The following is a 20,125-nucleotide window of genomic DNA, read 5'->3' on the forward strand; positions in this document are numbered from 1 at the left end:
TCCCCCTCCCACCCGGGACCCCCACGGTTTGGGGCGGTGAGGCCATGCCGGAGCCCCCCTCGCCCCCCCCCCCCATTCCCGCAGCGCGGGGCGGAGCCCCCCGCCCCTCCGCGCCTCCGCAGCGCCCCGCAGCGCGGCCGCGGCCGCTCCGCGCCGGGCGGCGGAGGAGGGCGGGGAGGGTGCGTGTCGCCAGGGCCACGCACGGACACACGCACACACACGGACACGCACGGACACGCACACGCAGGGCGGCCCTGCAGCGCCGCGCCGCTCGGCTTTGCGGCCAAGCCCCGGCAACAAAGACACCCCCCCCCCCCCCCCGCACCCCGTACCCCCCCTCCCGGCTGTGCTGCGCGGCGCTGCCCGGCCCCTCCGCGGGATGTAGCCCGGCCGGGAGCTGCCACCGAGGCACCGCGGCCCCCCCGTCCCTCCATGCCCCCGCAGTGAGGCCGGGAGGCGGCGGGCGAGCCGGCGCTGCGCGCTTTGCCGGGGCTGACGGCGCTGCCGTCCACCATGGGGAAATCCAACAGCAAGTTAAAGCCTGAAGTTGTGGAGGAGCTGACCAGGAAAACGTACTGTGAGTGACCGGGCCTGCTGCGGCGGGGGGCACGGCGGGGCTGCGGGCCGGGGGGCTGCGCGGCGGGGACGCTGCCGCCGCGGCCCCGGGGGGGGCTGCTGGGGTCCCCGGGCCCCCCTGGGACGCGGCGCCGGCCCCGGCCTCCTCCCCGCGGCTCGTCCCGGCGTTTGGAGCGGCGAGCTGGGATTTCTGCGGGCATCGGCGCTGCCGGGGCCGTTCCCCAGGGGAGGGCGCAGGCTCGGCCGGGCTTTGTTGCAAGAATTCAGGGATTAGCCTGGGAGGAGGGAAGAAAAAAAAAACCAAAAACCCACAAAGCAGCAGAGACGAGGAGAGGGGTAGAGAGCCAGAGAAACACTCTGTTTTCTTATAACAACAATTCTCCGTGGCCTATTTCCGCGCCTTCCCTAACTGTGGGACGAGGGCCGCATCCTGCCCGCCCGCTGCGCCCACCCGGAGCCATCCCCCTTTCTCCTGACCCCCTCCCGCCCCTGCCCCGAGCATCCCCTCTCCCCGGGCTGCCTGGCCCCGGGGTTTCGCCGCCGGCGGGTACCCAGGCACTGGCCGTGGTGGTTGTCCTCCCCGCGCCGCTTCCCTGGAGCCGGGCAGCTTCTCCCTAAACGGCGAGCCAAACCGTCTGGGTGGCTTTCAAAGTTTGGGTGCTTTAGTTGGAGGGCTTTCCTTTGTTGTTATGCTCTGAAGTGGAGAGAAGAGCCCGGCACCGGAGAGTTTGGTATTTTTCTACGAGTATCTCGGTATCAGTTTAATAACCTGATTTTCTAAGTGAGTGGCTTTCCCGTCTGAACCTCCGCCGTAATCTTATTAACGTGGCTGGTGCCTGAGCCATCCAGTTTTAGCAAAATCAGTTGGTTTTTTTTTTTTCTGAAGGATGCACAAAGGAAACAAAGGCTTTGGTGGCTCAAGTTTGCCTCTCTGCTTGCAGCTTGGAGATATTTCTTCTTTGCTTCACCAGAGAATTGCTAACGTGTAGCAGACCTGCGAGCTCTCCCCGCTGTCATTGCTGCAGTCCCACGGCAGCGCTTACCCAAAAAGGCAATAGCTTAGGATGCAGCAAGTTCTCCCATATGGAGAAGAGGCAATACTGGTGCATTGCACAACCCTACACGCGGGGTTGCTCTCTCATCGAGGCATAGCCAGGAGCAGGCAGGAGGAGGGCAGGTTGCGGGGGGCATGTCCACATAGGCAAACCGTGAGTGATGGTAGGAGGGGTTGGGGTACCCTGGCTGGGCTTCCTCGAAGTGGCTCGGGGAGAAGAAACAGTGAATGGCAGTGTCAGCTGGGCGCAGACCCCGGCTGCTGCAGCTGTGACCCAGGGCGGGTGCAGCCGCGCTGGGCCAGGTACCGTTATTCATAGAATCATAGAATGGTTTGGGTTGGAAGGGACCTTAAAGATCACCTAGTTCCAACCCCCCTGCCATGGGCAGGGACACCTGCCACTAGACCAGGTTGCTCAAAGCCCCATCCAACCCGGCCTTGAACACTTCCAGGGATGGAGCATCCACATCTTGTCTGGGCAACCTGTTCCAGTGGCTCACCACCCTCAGAGTGAAGAATTTCTTCCTTATATCTCATCTCAATCTACCCTCTTTCAGTTTAAAGCCATTACCCCTTGTCCTGTCACTACATGCCCTTGCAAAAAGCCCCTCTCCAGCTTTCCTGTGGGCCTCCTTCAGGTACTGGAAGGCTGCTGTAAGGTCTCCCTGGAGCCTTCTCTTCTCCAGGCTGAACAACCCCAACTCTCTCAGCCTGTCTTCATAGGAGAGGTGCTCCAGCCCTCGGATCATCTTCATGGCCCTCCTCTGGACCCGCTCCAACAGGTCCATGTCCTTATGTTGGGGGCCCCAGAGCTGAACACAGTGCTCCAGAGAGCAGAGTAGAGGGGGAGAATCCCCTCCCTCGACCTGCGGGTCACGCTTCTTTTGATGCAGCCCAGGACACGGTTGGCTTTCTGGGCTGCAAGCACACGTTGCCGGGTCATGACAAGCTTCTCATCAACCAACACCCCCGAGTCCTTCTCCTCAGGCCTGTTGTCAATCTGTTCTCCGCCCAGCCTGTGTCTGTGCTTGGGATTGCCGTGCTGCGATTGCCCGCTGGGTTTGCAGCCGCTGCGACCATCCGATCTCCGGTGGAGAGGGATCTGGGAAAAGATCTGGCCCTGGCACAGCCTCGTCTGCTGATGATCTCCTGCGTGCTGGGCTTTCTGCACCCCTGGGGTGCCTCCTCTCTGCGCGGGGGAGGTGCCGACCCCGTGGGGTGATGGCGGGGCACACGGGCAGTGATGCCCTGTGTCTTACCAGCAGACAAACACAGCGCTGGTGAAACCATCGTCTGCGGGCATGGGGACGTCTCTTTTGCTGGATGAGGCCAGCAGAGGGTCATTGCCTTTTGCATCACTTTGTACCCAACTTTCTGCTCCTCTCTCTTGGGTGCCCTCCCCTTTCCACCACACCCCCTCCAAAAAAGACTCCTGTCCTCTGGTCGCTCCCTCAATGAGTTCCCGGCCTGCCTGGGGTTTTGCCTGCCTGCTCCAGGCCGCTTGCCACCTCTTTTTTGAGGTGCACCAGACCCATGTACCTGTGCAGGTGAGGCAGCAGTGCCCAGGCAGCCGTGCCACGGGGCAGCACGTGGCCCTTCGCGTGGCCGCAGCCCGCTGCAGCATCCCAACGTGCCCTGGCAACGCGCGGCCGGCGGTGTGATGCCTGTCAGGGAGAGCCGTTGCTAATACCAGGCTCTGTTTGTTGATCTCTGCTCGTTCCACCTCTCGTCTCTGGGATTAATTACTTTTGCTGAGTGTTTCTGCCCCTTTTCTGCAGCTGTCAAGGAAAGCGCGCGTTCCCTTGTCTGGCGAAGCACTTCACAGGGCCCTCCCAGGCACGTCTGAGAGCCTCTGATTTATCTTCAGACCCTGGGAGATTGGAAAGATACTAATTTCCTTCTGCCTCTCGGGGAATCCAGGCAGAGAAGGTGCAGGTAGGCGGGCAGGGTTGCGCCGAGCGCAGTGGGAGAGACCGATCCGGACCCCTGTGCCGTGGCTAGTGGACCAGCTGGAGCAGGGGACGGTCGTAGCCACAGATCCGTGGCATACTCAAGGATTTCTGGGGGTCTGCTTGGGAAAAGTTTCACTCCACAGCACTGTGGTATTTCGGCACCTTTGTGGCAGAACGTCCATGACCATCCTTCGAAGAGCATCCCCGGTGCGTGGCTGCCCTTCCCGCGTGCTGGCTGCCACGTTACCGAGCGGGCGCTGGCCCTGCCTCATGCGTGGGGCTGTTCGGCTGCTGTTACAGCACATCTGGGCAGATGTCTCCGGGACCCCGTAATTGGCAGCTAATGACGGGGGACCCGCTTTTATCCCGGGGAGGTTTCCGTGGCAGTGTGAGCAGTACACGAAGGGTTTCTCTCATGATGGGTTTTCCTTCCGTTGCATCATTTTCTGTTTGTGTGATTTCAAAAGAAAACGAAGCAAATAACAAAAAGCCCCTTCTTGGTTCTGTTGGGATCGGCAGGATGGGGAGACTTCACTCCCTCTCTCCGCCCCACGTGGCTTTTGTACAGGTTTATCACGTCTGTGGGACACGCAGGACCCGCAGCCTGTGCCGTGTCCCCTCAGTGCTTTTCCTGCACCTGGCGACTTCTTGCGTCCCCCAGCCGCTGTCCCCTCTGGTCTCACCATCTCCTGTTTGTGGGGTTTCTCTGGCCCTGCCTCAGTCGCAGCAACCTTGGGACACGCAGTCGGTGGGAGCAGCCGGGAGAGGAGCGTGGGACCACTCGCGTGCCAGGGCCGTTGCGGGCACGGTGGTCGTGCCGGGGATGCTGCAGGGTTGTCATCAGGGGCCTCCACGAGATGCAAGAATTATTTCACTGCAGGTATTCAGAGCAGGTTGTCCTGGGTCCTGCCGGGAACCGAACACAGAAGGACAGGAGCCCGGAAACCTCGTCTCTTGGCTCCCCTCCCCACTCTGCTCCTGACTTACAGTGCCGGGGGCCAGATTTTAATGGCACTTGGACACCTAAAGGCGCAGAAGGACACGCGAGGGCTTCTTCGAAGCGCTGGCTGCCCAAGTCCTGTTGGTTTGGACCCATCACCGTGTGCCTTTCAGCATCTCCGGGCACCTGAGTGCCCAGGAGTATCTGGCAGTGCCAAGCTCACCCATCTGCCAGGCACTGGAGCGGCGCTGGCGGGGAGAGCCTGGCTGCGGGGCGAGGATTTAACCTTCCTCAGGGGCCAGGCTGGTGCCATATAGGAGCGTGCGGGAGAAGCCAGCGCTAAGTGATAATAATAATGAATAATAAATTATGTAATTCCTTGTACTTCCATAGAGCCTTTCATCCAAAAGCTCTTAAAGTGCTTTATAATCATTAATTTATTAATCTGCCCGATGCCTCGTTGAGGTAGCTTCGAGGCGCAGTTTTGGCCGCCGGGTGTTTTGTCCCAGGAGGTGTTAACGCCCGAGACTTGAAGGAAGCACCGTCCTCCCTGGATCGCGTCTGCCGGCCCCTCTTTAGGGGGGATTTAAGCCTGGGCTTAACTTGGGCCAGGTGCTTGTGGCTCAGGGCCGCGGCGGGATTTGGGATTGTGCTTAAGAGCCTTGTGGGGCTGTGGTCAAAGGGTTCTGCTAAGCTGGAGATTTATGAAGGTCCTGGGGTATCGCTGCTCCCTGCAGCCTGCGTAAAGTTGTGTAAAGTGCACGTGTGCAGTTGTGGGTGCGGAATATGCGTCGTGGGTGGAAATGACTTTGACGTGGACTCCCGGTAGAGAGACTGGGGGAGAAATGCAGTGCTGAGTATCCCTGCTTGCAGCAGCGCTCCCAGCTACAGCATCGGCAACCCTTAAAATCATGGAACAGGCTGAAAAATATACGGTTGTTTCAGAAGAGCACATTGTAGCTCTTTTTGTTAGTCATTTGCGGGGGCATTGGATTTCAGGGTTCACTTTTCATTGCTATTGCCCGTGTCCAGAACTACTGACACTGTATTTTTTTTATTGCCAGCTGCAATAGCCGTGCAATCCGGTGCTGTCGGAGCCGTGTAGGTGCAGCAGCATCGCTGCTGAGACTGGGCGCAGGGTCAGGACCATGGTCCCAGTGCTCCGGAGGCCACAGCAAGGCTCCAGTGAAGGCGTGGGAGCTGCGGCGAGGGTGCCAAAATGACGCCCATGGCGCTGGGAGGCCCGGGCTGCAGAGTGGGCGCGGGGAGAGGAAGATGCTCTTTTCCCAAGAACCGCGTCCTACCCACTGTGATCTGTTTTGTGGATTTTAAAGTCACTCTGGCATCATCGTTTTCTGCTCTTTTACAATAAGCTGCAAAATTGCCTCTGTTGCTCGACAGTAATGCATTGAATTAACGGGCATTAGTTTAAGAGCAAACTACAAACATATTGATTGGTAGTTACAGGGGTACGTAGTGGTGGGTTGAATTCTGCAGGAAAGGAAAGAAAATTCTCCAATTGCAGCAGTTTTCAGCCAGGAAAATGGGTCAGTTCCTCGCTGGGGGCACTGGGTTGGGGCTTTGCTCCGTCGTGCTGCCCCAGTGCCGGGGAAATGTGCTGGCCAGGGTGGTGGGCAGGAGCGGAGGGGCAGGCGGAGCAGAGGAGGGACCTCGGTGGCTTCCCGCTGCTGGTTTATTTTTAGCCTCCGAAGTGTTTGGCCCTGGGCGCTGGATTTCTCTGCCAGGTTGGTTCATGTTGAAATCCCTCCTGTTGCTCATCCGGCAGAAAGCGGGGCCAGGAGGTTACGGACCCGTTATCCCCCGGCAGCAAATGCTGGGTGAAATACCTAAGGCGTGGAGCCGCGAAGCCGGGCTGAAACGCAGCTCCCTGCCTGCGTCTGGCAGCTGCCTGCGCCCACCTCTGCGGCACCAGCCCCGTACCCCTTGGCTCCGCTCGGCCCTTACCAGCGCCCGTTTTGGGGCTGCCTGCACAGCCGTGGGCGGAGAGCTGGTGGGCAGGATCCCACCCCGGGGTGGGAGCCCCGTGGGACCTGTTCCTGGCAGAGGGGCACCGGGATGCCAAGGTGGGAGCACGCCCGGCGTGTAAAGCTGAGGCCGGGCGGCTGCTGGCTGGTTGACCCGGCGAGCGTGCCTGCCTGCTCCGAGTGCTCTCAGCCTGTAACAGGATTTGCAGGAGCCCAAAAGGCAAGTTTTGGGGGAAGGAGGAGAGCACCCGCCCAAGCGCCTTGGAGATGCGCTGGGGAGAGGGGAGCGGAGCGGGTCTGCCATCCCAGCGGGGTCCCCGGGGAGGGCGATGGGCAGGACACACCGGAGGGGTGCCCAGGGGCTGGCTTTTGTTTGGGGCCTGTTTTTACTGCAGCCACGTGTAACCCAGAGCCGTGAAGGTGGCAGCTGCAGTGCAGGTTCACTGCGAGCTTGATGGGGACCTTGATGTGCTGCCTCCGGAGGGCTGTGGTGGTCCGGAGGGCGTCTCCAGCCCCTTCCCCAGGGAGACCTCAACCTGCTCCCAGCAAATCTCATGTCTGAGTATCCCGTGTGTGCACGGACCTGGTGCTCCGCGGGTAAATGCAAGCCAAGCAAGTTTTGGGGTATCAGAAGCAAGTTTTGGGGTCTCCCTGCGGTCCCTGGGAGGTGCTTGCAGTGCCAGGGTGGGAAGGGGAAGACGTGAGCAAGGGCCCCTCGGGCTCCCTCTGCGGCAGAGCGGAGCAGCCATCCCTGCCGGCCGCGCTCGCGCCACTGCCTGCTGCTGCTCAGACATCAGAAGAATCACATTTCATTTATCCCCTGACATGTTAATGGATCTGCTTAACCACTCTCCTGACCTTTGCTGCTGCCGCTATAATTAAGGTTGTGAAACAAGAAGCTCTGAAGGCATCAAAGGAAGCGGCTGCTTCAGGGAGGAGCCCGCGGACGCGCTCGCTCCGTTATCGGGGTGACATTTGTGGGGTTGCTTTGTTCCTCCCTCCCCTCCTCAGCCTCCCGGGTCTGCTAGGGAGCTGGATGGGAAAGGGAGCCAGGGTCTGTGCCCTGCACCCGTGCCTGCCCTGCCTGCCGGAGGGCAGGGGTGGCCGGGGGTGCTCAGCCCGAGGCATGGTGACCGTCACTGGGGTTGCTTGGTGGCCGCTGCTGCAGGTTCCCCAGCCCGGCGGTGCCTGCACGGGGCTCGCTTCCCACACCTCCTGCACGTTGTTCTCCCTTCAAGGCACGTTTTTGGTTTCTACGTGGAGGGAGGGCTGCCTGTGCTTTGTCCACCTGTCTTTCTCCAGCGTCTCCTGATTGATGGCCGGACCCCATGGAGATGCCCTAGGGAGGAGCGGGTGTTCGGTGCCTCCAGCACCCTCCGCCTCGGCAGCCCTTGGCGCAGCCCCATCCCTGCAGGCGAGACGGGGAGGGGGCAGAGGCAGCCCCGCTGCCAGCGAGGCTTTGCCCTGCAGCGTCCTCCTGACCTTGGCTCCAGGGTCTGATGGCTGAGTCACAGAAACTTCCCTTCCCCTGCCCGCGCTGGGTCCGGAGGGAAGTTTTCTCCTCTGCTCGGGTCAGCAACTGCTCTGTGGGTTGAGGACAGCACCTTGGAGCGCCAGGCCATGCCCAAATCCCCGTAGCCAAGGGGAGGATTGAGCAGGGGGGCAGGACACAGCTGTCCCCGCCTGGCCAGGGCAGGGGGGCTGCTCCATCCCTGCTCCCGGCAGCACTGGGGGTGCTCTGCCCCGCTGTAGGGCATCGCTGCATCCGCTCATGGGGAAGCCGGGATTAAATCCAGCCCAGGACAGACCTGCCGCAGCCACCAGCTCCTGCTGTGGGTGTGTTTCAGTCTGATTCATTAATTCCCAAACGAAGGCACTGTCCTTTGCCCTTCCTCTGCTGCCTTTGCTGCAAAGAGCGACTGCTGCTTTTTCCCTGAACCCAATTTCCAAAGCCTAATGTCGGGCCCTTAAATATTTAATAAAGTCTAAAAAGGATTTTAACTGCATATTGGCTTTCCTGTTGGTACCAGCCCCGGGGGAGATGAGAACAGAGCTGCCTCATGGACCTGTTTATCCAGTCTGGGAGCAAGACAGACCACTAATGGCAACCGCTGGCAAGAAGAGTGCCAAATGCACACGCGGTTCTCTCCCCGAATTGCTTCGTGTATCAGCAGTAACAAATGACACCAATAACAGCGTCGGGCTTGTGCTCCGAACGTCTCGGAGGCTCCCAGACCTGCCATGATGCTGGCGATGTCTGTGTCTGATGGGGAGAGAAGCCAAACTGGGCCAGTGTGCGGGGAGAAGGGCGAGCTGGGATGGGGACGTCGCGCTCCGACAGGTAGGCAGCTCCAGCTGCGGCGGTGCCCGCGCGGTGAGGCTGCTCCGACATCCCTTTGCGGTGGGGTGCTGCGAGGGTGGGTCCCCGCACGGGGACGCCCCCAGTGCATGGGCGATGCAGCCGGGAGCGGGGGCCGGGCACTGCTGGGGTGCGCGGGGCTGAGGTGGGGGCGCGGTGCTTTGGGCAAGCTGCTGTGGGTCATCTCCGGGGGTAAAAGAAAATGTCGTCGGGCAGGCTCCGGCCGTGGTTCTTTTCATGGGGGGCGACCCCGGTGCTGCAGTCGGGTTTTGCTGGGGTCGTGTTTTAACACTGCTTCCCTCAAGCTAGCCCTGCGCCGGCCCGGGGGCAGGAGCAAGCTCCAGCCCCGTGGCGGTCTGGTAGCCCCAAGCTGGGGCCGAGCCCCAACAGAGGGCAGGAGGATGGTGCGCTCTGTAATGTTTAACCAGGACATGGGTTATTTAAACCCGACTTTTAATGAGACCCGAGTTGTCGGGGCCAAACAATCCAAATTTCCAAAGTACTGACGTGCGGCGTGTCTTAAAAGTTAACCGTCGTCGAATGGGGACCCAGGTGAGCTCTGACGTGCCCCAAGACAGGGTGATGGATGGTCCCTGGGGGGTGTTTTCACCCTTCTCCCCCCCCCTCCCCAAGTGCAGCTCCCACAGGCACTGGGCTCCATGCCGGGGGTTTGGTGCCGGAGCTGGGGGAGTGTGTTGCTGTGGGAGTCTCGTGCCCACGCTCCAGCCGTCCCCGGGGGCCAGTGGGTACTTCCCTCCTCCCCGGCTGGCATAAAGCCACCCAACAGCCCAGGCTGCCGGAGAGCGTCCCAGAGAGCCCCGGCACGCGGTGGGTCCTGACCGCAGGGCACCTTTCCTCTCCCCGCGGGGAGATGCCCATGCTGCACCAAGTGGGTGCTGCACCAAGCGGGTGCTGCCCGGCGCCCATTTCGGGGCTGGATGAAGCCCCACAGCTACTGCAATCATCGGTACCTCCCACAGCTTGAGCTCCTGCCCTGTTCTTGGCTACGTGTTTTGTAGGGACGAGGCCTGAAATTGGTAATGACCGCTCAGGTTACGAGGCGGTTACGCCAGGTAACCCACTCTGCGGGGCTGGGGGCCGGTGCTGGAGAGGGGTCCATCTGTGCTGACCTTCCCGGCTCCGGGATTGCCGGAGCAAGGTGTGAAGTCCGCACCGAGTATCCGTTCGGACTGCTGGGCTGAGCCCCGTGGTCGCTCTGTGGGGACCAAGGGCTAATTCTGCGGTGGGTGTTTGTTCGGGCTGTGATGCTGACCCCCAAATCTGGGTCCCAGGGGCAAGGAGTGAAATCCGAGCGAGCGCATGCACACGCTGCTGAGCCCCGTCGCCCGCTCGGCGGGGAGGGAGCGGGGAGCTCATAATTGGTGAATATTAACATTGTGATGATGTTGAAAGTGGAGTTTGTAACAGATTCATGTTCAGACAATTCTTAAATATGTGTTTCGCAGAGGCAAGGGGTGGAGTGTGTCGGGCATAAATTGCAGGGTGCGCGGGGTTCACCCCGGAGCAGCGTGGTATTTTACGCGTGAGGGACCGATGAGTTCATGCATGAGCACCCCAGTCATTTCTGCATCAGCACCCAATAAGTTCACGCATGAGCACCCAATTAATACACACATGAGCACGCAATTAATTTACATGTGAGCACCCGGTTGATTTATGCATGGGTGCCCAGTTAATTTGCGCTGGATCGCGCACTGGTCCATGCCTGAGCACCCTGTTAGTTGACGCATGGGTGCCCAATTAATTGGTGCATGTGCCCCAAATCAGTTCATGCCTGAGTGTCCAATTAATTTATGCATGAGCACCTGATCCATGACTGCCCAATTAGCACACACACAAGTGTGTTATCTGCTAATTACACTAATTTACACGAGTGCCCAATTAGTTCACACAGGGGTGCCCAGTGAATTTACGCGTGGGTGCTCAATTACTCCGTGCATGAGCGCCTGATAAATTCATGAGTGCCCAAAAAATTTATGCATGAGCACCCAGCTGGTTCATGCATGAGCACCCAATGAAATCATGCATGAGCACCCAATTAGTTCACCCAGAAGCGCCCAAATAGTTTACGCACGAGTGCCCAATTAGTCCATGCATGATCACCCAATTTATTTTTGCATGAGTGCCCACCTAGCACAGACATGGGTGCCCAGGTAGCGCATGCATGAGTGCCCCATTAATTCACACCTGAGCACCCACTTTGCTCACGTGGGGGTGCCCACTCTGCACGCACATGGGTGCCCAATTCGCCCTCGTTTGGCGCTGCGCTGAGCATCCGCAGCAGGTTTAGGCAGCCCCAAACCTGGACGGGAGCCCCAGTGCGGGGCAGTGTGGTGGCTGCCCCAGACTGGGATGTGCTGGGACATGTGGGGACCCCAGGAAGGAGCCACAGCGAGTCCCTGGGGCAAATAAATGCCGCAGGACCACCACCACCATGCCTCGGCGGGTGATGCCGGGCCAGTTGCCCGTGGGTTGGTGGTGGAGCCAACGGCCTGGCAGAGCAGGAGTGCCCTGCCGCGGCGGGGGAACCGCTCTGTGCCTGGAAATAATTAACCCTGGTTTCCCTGGTAAGGCGGCGGTGCCCGTGGCCCCACGGGATCAAGGTGCTGTTGTAGCGGCTGGAGCGAGGGGGGACGTGCCAGGGCTCGGCAGAGACTCCCCGCTGGCTGCTGCGCGGGGACGGTGCTTGCCGAGCCTTTGGGAGCCCGAGCCCACCCGAGGACAGACCTGCGCCGTGGCCGTGGCACATGGGGGGCAAGGCTGAGCGTGCACGCTCCCGCTCAGGATCCGGCCCTGCGGCTGTGGCTCAGCCCCTGCCCTAGCGCAAACAGGGGAGGGGGTGGCTGCAGAACGGGAGGGCAGCACAAAAAAAGCCCCGTGGGGCTGCAGCATCGTGTCACCTCATGCATCCCACTGCGGCGAGGGGTCCCCAAACCGTTCCGAATTTGGCCACCTCTCCCGCACTCCTTATTGCCGCTCTGTCCCCGCCGCGGTCCAGCGAGCAGCCAGCTCCCCCACGGGCAGGGGGATGGATGGGGATTCGCAGTCCCAGGTCCCTCCTCTCCTTGCTGCCTGGAAAACACAAATTAACAGGCTTGAGCACTGATTAACCAGAGCTGTTTCTTGCTGCAGTGGCAGCTGGGTGGTGGGAAGAGAGGGGGCACGCGAAGGGCGGGTGGTGACGGAGCTGTCAGTCCTCGCCTGTGCCGTTGGGGATTGATGGAAAGGTGGGGGTAGAGGGTTGGGGGTTTTTGGGTAGCGGTAGCTGGGAGGAGGGGGCTGGGGGCTGCTTGCAGCGCAGCCCCACCGGGCAGTCTCTGCTCCTCTGTGCTGCGTGAAAAGCGTGGCCGAAGCCTTCCTCCCAGCTGAGGTGGGAGCGGGGAGGGACCGACGGGCGCTGCGAAGGGGCAGCGAGAGCCGGCGGCTGCGGCTCGGCCGTGCGGGGCAGCTCCTGCGCCGCTCTGGGCTGCTTGCTCCTGCTGCCTGCCCCTGCTGCCTGCTCCTGCCTGCGGCGCGAGCCCTGCGCTCCGCATTTCCCTGCGCTTTGCTAAGAGCAGCTCAAACAAAGATGCTGCCGGCACGAGCTGCCGAGCGGCATTGTACATACGGGAGGGCATCTGCGGTGCGTAGCCGGGGCTCCCAGCTCGGCGATGCCTCTTCCAGCGTTGCGGTTCCTAACGAATGCTAATACCCTGCCTTCACTTAGCACCTTTCATCCCCAAGGATCCTGGGGCACGTTGCATCCGCTAACAAGCTGCTACGTGTGCTATTTATAGCCATCCCCGTAGCGGCTGCGGGAATGGCGGTGGCGGTCCCTGGGGAGCGTGGCACGGCAGCTGAGCCCAGCCGCAGCCCCGGCTCAGCAGCGGCACGGCGAGGGAGCCAGCCCTGCTCCGGTGGGATGCTGCAGCGGGGCTGCTGCGGGTCATCCCCTTGTCCTTGAGCGTTCGGTGTCAAACCTGACTGAGGTTTATATCGCTGCAAATTGATTTGCATCGGCTCAGCACCGCGCCGTAATCGATGCCAGGGGAGGGAAATGCAGCAGCCGCCGCCGCCGCGCAGGTACTTTCTGTGAGCTTGGCTGGGCTCTGCATGCCGGGGAGCTGCAGAGGATGGATCGGGGAGAGCGGAGGGACAGCTCTGCCCCTGCGTGTGTCCCCTGGCCCCAGCCCCAGGACAGGTGGCTCAGCCCAGCCAGGAGAGCGGCGTGTCCCCAAGGCTGTGGGTCCCTGCTGCGGGGATGGGTGTTAGCATCCCTAATCGGTGCCACTCAGAGTGTCGACACCCGGCGAGGTCGGAGCGGCTGGGAAGTGGCAGCCGCGAAGTCATCGCCTGTCTCAGATCCGTAACTAGAGATGCGGGGAGGCAGGTACCCGCGCAACCCCAGCTCGCCCGGCCGCAGCGACACTGGCCCTGGGGCCCCGTGGTGTTTCCTTGCACTGGGAACACTTCCCTGGGGAGAGGGAAGATTTGGTGGCAGTGGAGGGATGCACCCAGCGGTGGGTGGTTTTCCAGGGGCTGGGAGATGGGGCCTGCATTCCCGCCCCAGCGCAAACCCCGCAGCTTCCCCTCGCACCCGGGGCAGGAGGAAGGGCACGGGTGCCAGTGCGCTGGAGGAGGGATGGGGCTTTGCGTGGGCCCGTTCCAGGGATGCACATTAACAAATCCCACCTTGGGAGCCCCGTGCCAGTTTTCAGGCTGGCACGTGGAGAGTCCCCTCCATCGGAACAGCCTCTCCTGGGAGCATCACGCATCCCTCCTGCAGGCACGAGGGGAGCCGGCTCCGTCCCTCCCCTCCCGCCCCAGCTCGAACGTGTCGTTACCAGCATTTCTCCTGTACTAAAAAAAGCACAAATTTCTTAATTGTTTCCTGGTGGAGTTGAAAGGCAGCTCCCAGGCCCAAAATAGCACGTTGGGGGAAACACAGCCAAACGAGAGAGAGAGCAGAAGGCGATTCGCCCGGAGGGGCTGAGCCGAGCCCCTACCACAGCCCTGGGCTGCTGCCATTGCCCCTTTCGCCTGCCCCGAGGGCTGCCCAAAGTCCTGCCATTCACCCTCCTCCTCCTCCTCCTCCCACCCGCCTTCATCAGTGCCTGCGGGCGATCCGGGCTGCAGAGCTGGTGCCTGGGGCATCCCCCGGGCATCCTCGGCGGGGGGCGGTCCTGGCTGCTGTCTCCATGCTTGTGGGGAATGTGTGCAGGGAAGCCCGTTTCTGTGAGAGATGTCACTCAGCATCTCTCTTTTGGAAGGATGCTTCTGTGCAACCCTCTTTTTTTTTGGGATGGGGAATCCTTTGGGACCGGCACGACTGTTTTTGCCCGCCCCAGCTCTGCTGCTGGACACAGCGTGTCCCTCCTGGCTCCCTCCTGCCAGGAGACCTCTGTCCTTTCCCCTGTTTGCTCTCCTCCTGCCAGACAGCCCTGCCAAAACAACCCTCCAAATCCCTCCTCCAGCGCTGCCAAAGACACCCGTGTCCTTCAGCCTGGGTGCCGAGCATCCCTCTACCTGCCTCCCCGCTCCGTCCCCGGGTGCTGCGGTCTGTAGGCATCCCGGGGCAGTACGGCGGGAGCTGCTGCCCTCCCGGCACGGCTGGTCCTGGCACGGCCGCTGCAGCCCTTTGCCAGCTCCCTGGGGAGACAGGGGGAGAGGCTGGCGGCCTCTCTGCCCCACGTCGAGCCCTTCCCGGGGGGTTTGCAGGCTCTGTCCCTCCAGCGGTCCCCGAGCTGGGATGGAGGGACCTCCTGTGGGAACAGCCTTGGATGCAGCGATTCCTGCCCACGGGTACGCGGGAGCCAGCACCCAGCCGGCTGCGAGGTGGGGGCCGGCGTGCGCCCTCCTGGCACCCCACTGCTGCCGCCTGCCAGCCCTCACCTTCTGCGGCCTGCGCCTTCTGCCAGGCACCTTATAAATCTTTCTGATGGAAAATTGCTTTCTTTTATTTGCCATCCAAGGTAATTGGCATCTGTTGATGTGTCTTGGGTCTCTATTTTTATCATGCATTTGCACATTGACACATCTCCACTCCGCCTCATTATCCCAGCACGTTTCAGACCTATTGCTTTTTTATTATTATTTAGATGCACGATGCAATGGAAATGACTAATGAGGCCGTTCCCCCTGCACCCGCTGCTGGCACCGGGCTCCCCGCTGGCATGCCGGCCAGGCACCGCTCCTGCAGCGGGACGCATGGGGACGGGCACCAGACCCCCGCCCCATCAGGCTCCCCGACATCCCGCATCCCATCGGAGCTTTTCCTCTGCTGGGGACATCTGTGATCTCAGCAGCTGTCCCTGGGCTGGGGACAGTCAGGGTTGCCAACACTTGCCATTTTCTAGCTTGTCACATTTTTGGGGTTTCTCTGGAGCCCGGTAAAGCTTCCTGGGGCCCTGGCATGGGTTTGACAATGTTTCTCCGCATAGTTCAGAGGTGGTGCCTGGGGGGATGCCGGTCCTGGGGCTGTGCCCGTGCCCATGTTCGGTGTGTTGGTGTCAGGGACGGGCGGGTGCCTTCCCCACGCTGCCTCCGGGCAGATGTTTCACCAGATGTTTCCAGGGATGTTTTGGCTCTGGGGAGGTGGAAGGACAGGGCTGGATCCTCCCCAGGCATGAACCAGCCCGGCCCTTGCATGGTCCATAGCATCTTGCAGCAATGGTGCTGCACTCCCCTGGCAGGGAGCAAAACATCTTGGTGGGCTCCCTGGTTTTGGGGCTGGAGGGGCCCCAGCACCCGCAGTCCCGGCCCCATGGAGCACCCGGGCTAGCGCAGGCTGTGCCTCGAAGGCAGCCGCTTGCATGCGGGTAACACGTGGCAGCGCGTGGAGCGAGCGAGCCCTGGGGCATACCCCCAGGGAAGTCACTCAGGTGAGGTGCAGAAGAGCAGCCGTCACTGGGAAAGCGCTAAATGCCTTTTTCTTTTCTTCTTCTCTTTTCTCCTGTTTTCTCTTGCAGTTACGGAGAAGGAGGTGCAGCAGTGGTGAGTGTCCGGCGCGGCGGCGTGGCGGTGAGCTGCCGGGGCGCGGGGCTGGCGGGCGACAGGGCGGGAGCTGGCAGTGCTCAGCGACCCCGCCAGCCGTGCAGGGCAAGGGGTGCAGGAGGGTGCACCTCTTTTGGGGTGCAGGTGTTAGCTCATAGAGGGGAGACCGGAAAATAGAGGGTTCTTTTCCTTCCACACGTCATGCACGGTGCACGGTGGGGCTTGGCTCCAGCGCTCTCGGCCGCCTGTGTGGGATGGTGCCCGCTCCCTCTCACCTCTTCCCTCCCCATATGGGTGGCCGAGGGGAGCGGGGACGTGGGGACTGTCCAGCTGCTGGCCGTGGGAGGCCGGCGCTGTCCCAGTGTGTCCCCATTTGCACTGGGGCCCGCAGAGGCTGGCAGGGGCCAGGGGTGCAGTGCCTTGCTGGCAGCACGCTCTCACCCCATCCCCTCTGCCCCACCAAACGTGACGCCCTAGAAAAGCCACTGCTTCCCTTTCATCTTCCTATCCCACCAGTCAAGGTTTGCTTTCTTTATCTCCTTCTCTCATCCTTCCCCCCTCGAGATGAGTCATAGCTGCAGCAGCGTGAAAACCATGTCACCGGCACTTCGGTTTCCCACCTCGCCACCCCCTTCCCCTCCTCCTCCAGCCCTCGGCCCGCTGCAGCGGGCGCCTGACAGATTTGGGCGATGCGTTGCATAATGCTCACGCACCCTGCGTGCTCCCTGTGTTGTTCCCGTGTGGTCCCCGCACCCACGGAGCCGGCGAGCCCTTTCCCCTGCACCCTCCAGGGTGGCACTTTGCAGCATCCAGGTCCAGCCCGGAGCTGGGACCAAGGGCTTTGGGGGTGTTTAAAGCGCCGATGGGGTTTGGGAGATGCCCTGGGCCGTGCCACTCCGAGGATGCAGTAACCACGCTGTGCCCCCCAGCTCCTCCAGCAGCTTTCACTTGGGATTGTGCAAAAAATGCCGTCGCGGAGCCTCAGCTGCCCCGGGTGCTTCAGGCCACCGTGCTGTTGGTTTTTATCAGGGCATGGCTGCAGCACGTGCGTGCCGAGTGGGGGGCTGCAGATCACCTGTGGGGTTGCGGTCGATCGCGAGTCGCTCCCCCGCAGTGCTGCAGCGACGCGGGGGGAGCTTTCCCGGCCACCTCCGGAGAGCCGGTCGGATGCGCCTGACGTAGCGGGGCCATGCTGCAGCGGCGGAGGGGAAGGGGAGCTCTGGCCTTTGGGTAAAGCTTTCTGTTTGCAGCTTCTTGCTCCAGAGCCACGTGCATCCAAAGTTCTGAGCAAGGGATATGAGCACTCTCCTGCTGGCCCCGTGATGGCTTCAGGGCCGAGCGAGGCATCGCCTGCCCCGGCACCTCCGCCTGCAGCATGGCCGTGCTGGCGGGAGGTGACTCTGTGCAGGGGGCTTTTTATTTTAAAGGAGGTTTAAAAGACTTTTCCGGGTGCTCCTGGCCAGGCAGCGGGTCCCCGTCCCCTCCCAGGTCCTGGACAACGTTCACCAGGAGCCTGGTTGTGGCTTGGTTGCCACTTGTGGGCTCGCAGCGGGGTTGGAGCAGCGCGGTGGGCTCCGCTCGCTGCTCCTCCAGGCTCTCCCCGCTGCCGCCCTGGCTGCAGTGCCCGCGGGGACCTCGTCCCGCGGGGCTGGGAGGTTGCGGGCGGGTGATGGGAGCAGCACAGGGAGCGCCCGGGGACCTTCCTGGCTCCAGCCCACGGCAGCACCGGGGAGAGCCCCATCCCGGCTCCGCAGGGCTTGGGGGGCTGCGTTCAGTGGGAGACCCTCCTGGTGCCCATCCTCTGCCCTTCCTCCACAGGTACAAGGGCTTTATCAAGGACTGCCCCAGCGGGCAGCTCGATGCGGCCGGCTTTCAGAAGATCTATAAGCAGTTCTTCCCCTTCGGCGACCCAACCAAATTTGCCACCTTTGTTTTCAATGTCTTCGATGAGAACAAAGTAAGTCTGCGAGCCGGGGGCATGGCCCGGGGGGATTGGGGCTGGGCCCCTGGTGCTGGTGGGACAGGTTCATTAACGCAGCTGCGCGGTGCCGGCGGAGCAAAATATTCCAGTGCTTCCTGGGGCGTGAAATTAAAGCGGCGCAGCTGTAGCGAGCGAGCCCCCACGCTTATTTTAGTCGATGAGAGTCACGTGGGAAAAGGCGATGAAGTGGCAAGCGAGAGAGGAGAAATGCGACGTTTTGGTGCCACTTACAAAAGCCCACCCGCGCGGTGCCCTCCACGCTCCGGAGTCGCTCCCGCTGGGATGCTCGCCAGTGGGCTGGGCACAGCAGCCGGATCACGCTGCTGGGGATAAATGTGCATCACTCCTCTCTCCCCTTTGCCTTTTCGGATGTGCCCCCTAAGAGCACCCGACGCTGGGCACGCACGGGCAGGGAGGACTTTGCAGGGCGGGGGTGGCAGCGGCACCCTTACCCCCTCCTTCCCCCCCCCCCAGGATGGGAGGATCGAGTTTTCGGAGTTCATCCAGGCACTGTCGGTCACCTCCCGGGGGACGCTGGACGAGAAGCTGAGGTGTAAGTGCTCCCCGCGGGACGCCGGTGGGCTCAGCCCTGCGAGGGGGACGGGGGGTGGCACGGGGGCGGCGACGGGGTGTCTGTCCGGTGAGGGGGGGGCCCGCAGTCCCCAGCCCCTCGGCGTTGCTCTGGCTTGCAGGGGCGTTTAAGCTGTACGACCTGGACAACGACGGGTACATCACAAGGAACGAGATGCTGGACATTGTGGATGCCATTTATCAGATGGTGGTAAGCGGCACCGGGGGGGGGTGCAGGACAAGCAGCCCCTGGGGGTCCCCGCTGGGCTGGAGCCCGGCTCTGCAGGCAGGGGGGCTGCGGAGAGGATGCTGAACACCCCGATTCCCTCCGTGGGCTTTTTCGGGAGGGGGTTGTGGCCTGGGCAGGGTCTGGATCTGGGCGCTGAGGACGGCTCTGGCATGAATGCCGGCCCCCTGCGCCCTGTCCTGATGCGGGGAGGGGCAGGGGCGAAACGTGCGTCCTGGCTCGGGAGCACCGTCCAGGCAGGGCGCAAACGGGCGCGTGACCGGGTCCCGTCCTGCCACCGCAGGGAAACACGGTGGAGCTTCCTGAGGAGGAGAACACGCCGGAGAAGAGGGTGGATCGGATTTTCGCCATGATGGACAAGGTGAGGATGCTGGAGTGGTTTTTTTGCCTGGGGCCAAGGGGTTTAGGAGGTAGTTGTGGGCCCCTTCGCCGCGTCTCGGCTCTTGCAGGTACCTCCTTCCCCTGTGAACACAAGGTCTCAGCTGCCGCTGGGCTCGCTGCAGACCCCTGCATCCCTCCGGGATTCCCGTATCCATTTCAGGGCCCCCGAGCTGGCACTGCACCCTCCATGGCATTCCCCCCTGGCTGCAGGCGTGGGTGGTTTGATGGGGAAACCAAGTCTACGGCAGTGGGGGGACCCGGGCGGCTGTGTGGGATGGTGTGGGTGGTGCCGGGGCCCCGGGGTGCTTGGTCCCGGGGTGCTTGGCGTCTCCCTCGCCGGGACGAAGCGGCACCGCGACGGGAGTGTTTTGCAGAATGCGGACGGGAAGCTGACGCTGCAGGAGTTTCAGGAGGGCTCCAAGGCCGACCCCTCCATCGTGCAGGCGCTCTCCCTCTACGATGGGCTCGTATAGTCCCGGGGCTGAGCGGCGGTGAGTGCAGCGCGGGGGGGCCGGGGGGTGCCCCATCTCCCACCCACCCGATGCCATTCCCACCTTCCCCGGGGGCGGGCGGCTGGTTCTCATCTGCTGAAGCATCAAAGCATGGGCATCCCCCCAAACCCAGCTGGGGCGGGATGTTGCTCCCATACCAATGGGTTTCTCCAAGTCCCCCCCATCCCACGGAGCACCCCAGGACCACAGCCCACGAGGACACGGTCCAAGCCACCCAGCTGGCAGGCGTTTGCCTGCGGCTGTGGCTGCAGAGTAGGCAGGGAGGCAGCTGGCATGCTGAGGGCATGGGGATGCTCCAGAGAGATATTATATTAACTGGTTTATTTATATTATATCTTATTATATTACACCCTGGAGCTGGCAGGGTTTGGCATGGCGGTATCAGGGATGCTGTGGTTCACAGCAACCCAGGGGTGCTGGGCTGAGCACCCCGTGGTCCTCACCGTGCCCCGCGGGGCCATGCAGAGATGTCTCTTGGGGTGATTTTGGTCATCGCAGTCCAGGCAGTGTCTGACCATGGGTGGTGGGGTTTTTTTAACCCCGCTGGAGTTTTGAGGTTTTCAGAATCCTTATTG

The 20,125-nt window shown here is 61.9% G+C and overlaps 1 protein-coding gene across 1 annotated transcript; it reads left to right on the forward strand.

Moving 5' to 3' along the window:
* The first annotated feature begins 513 nt into the window (after positions 1 to 513).
* On the forward strand, positions 514 to 19,511 carry NCS1 (neuronal calcium sensor 1). The gene is made up of 7 exons (XM_075716487.1): positions 514 to 577; positions 15,835 to 15,859; positions 17,678 to 17,816; positions 18,315 to 18,393; positions 18,533 to 18,621; positions 18,941 to 19,018; positions 19,413 to 19,511. The coding sequence occupies exons 1-7, from the start codon at positions 514 to 516 to the stop codon at positions 19,509 to 19,511; spliced, it is 573 nt and encodes a 190-aa protein (XP_075572602.1).
* The last annotated feature ends 614 nt before the right edge of the window (positions 19,512 to 20,125 follow it).

The sequence above is a fragment of the Pelecanus crispus genome, chromosome 9 (genome assembly GCF_030463565.1).
Source record: "Pelecanus crispus isolate bPelCri1 chromosome 9, bPelCri1.pri, whole genome shotgun sequence".
Classification (NCBI taxonomy): Eukaryota; Metazoa; Chordata; class Aves; order Pelecaniformes; family Pelecanidae; genus Pelecanus; species Pelecanus crispus.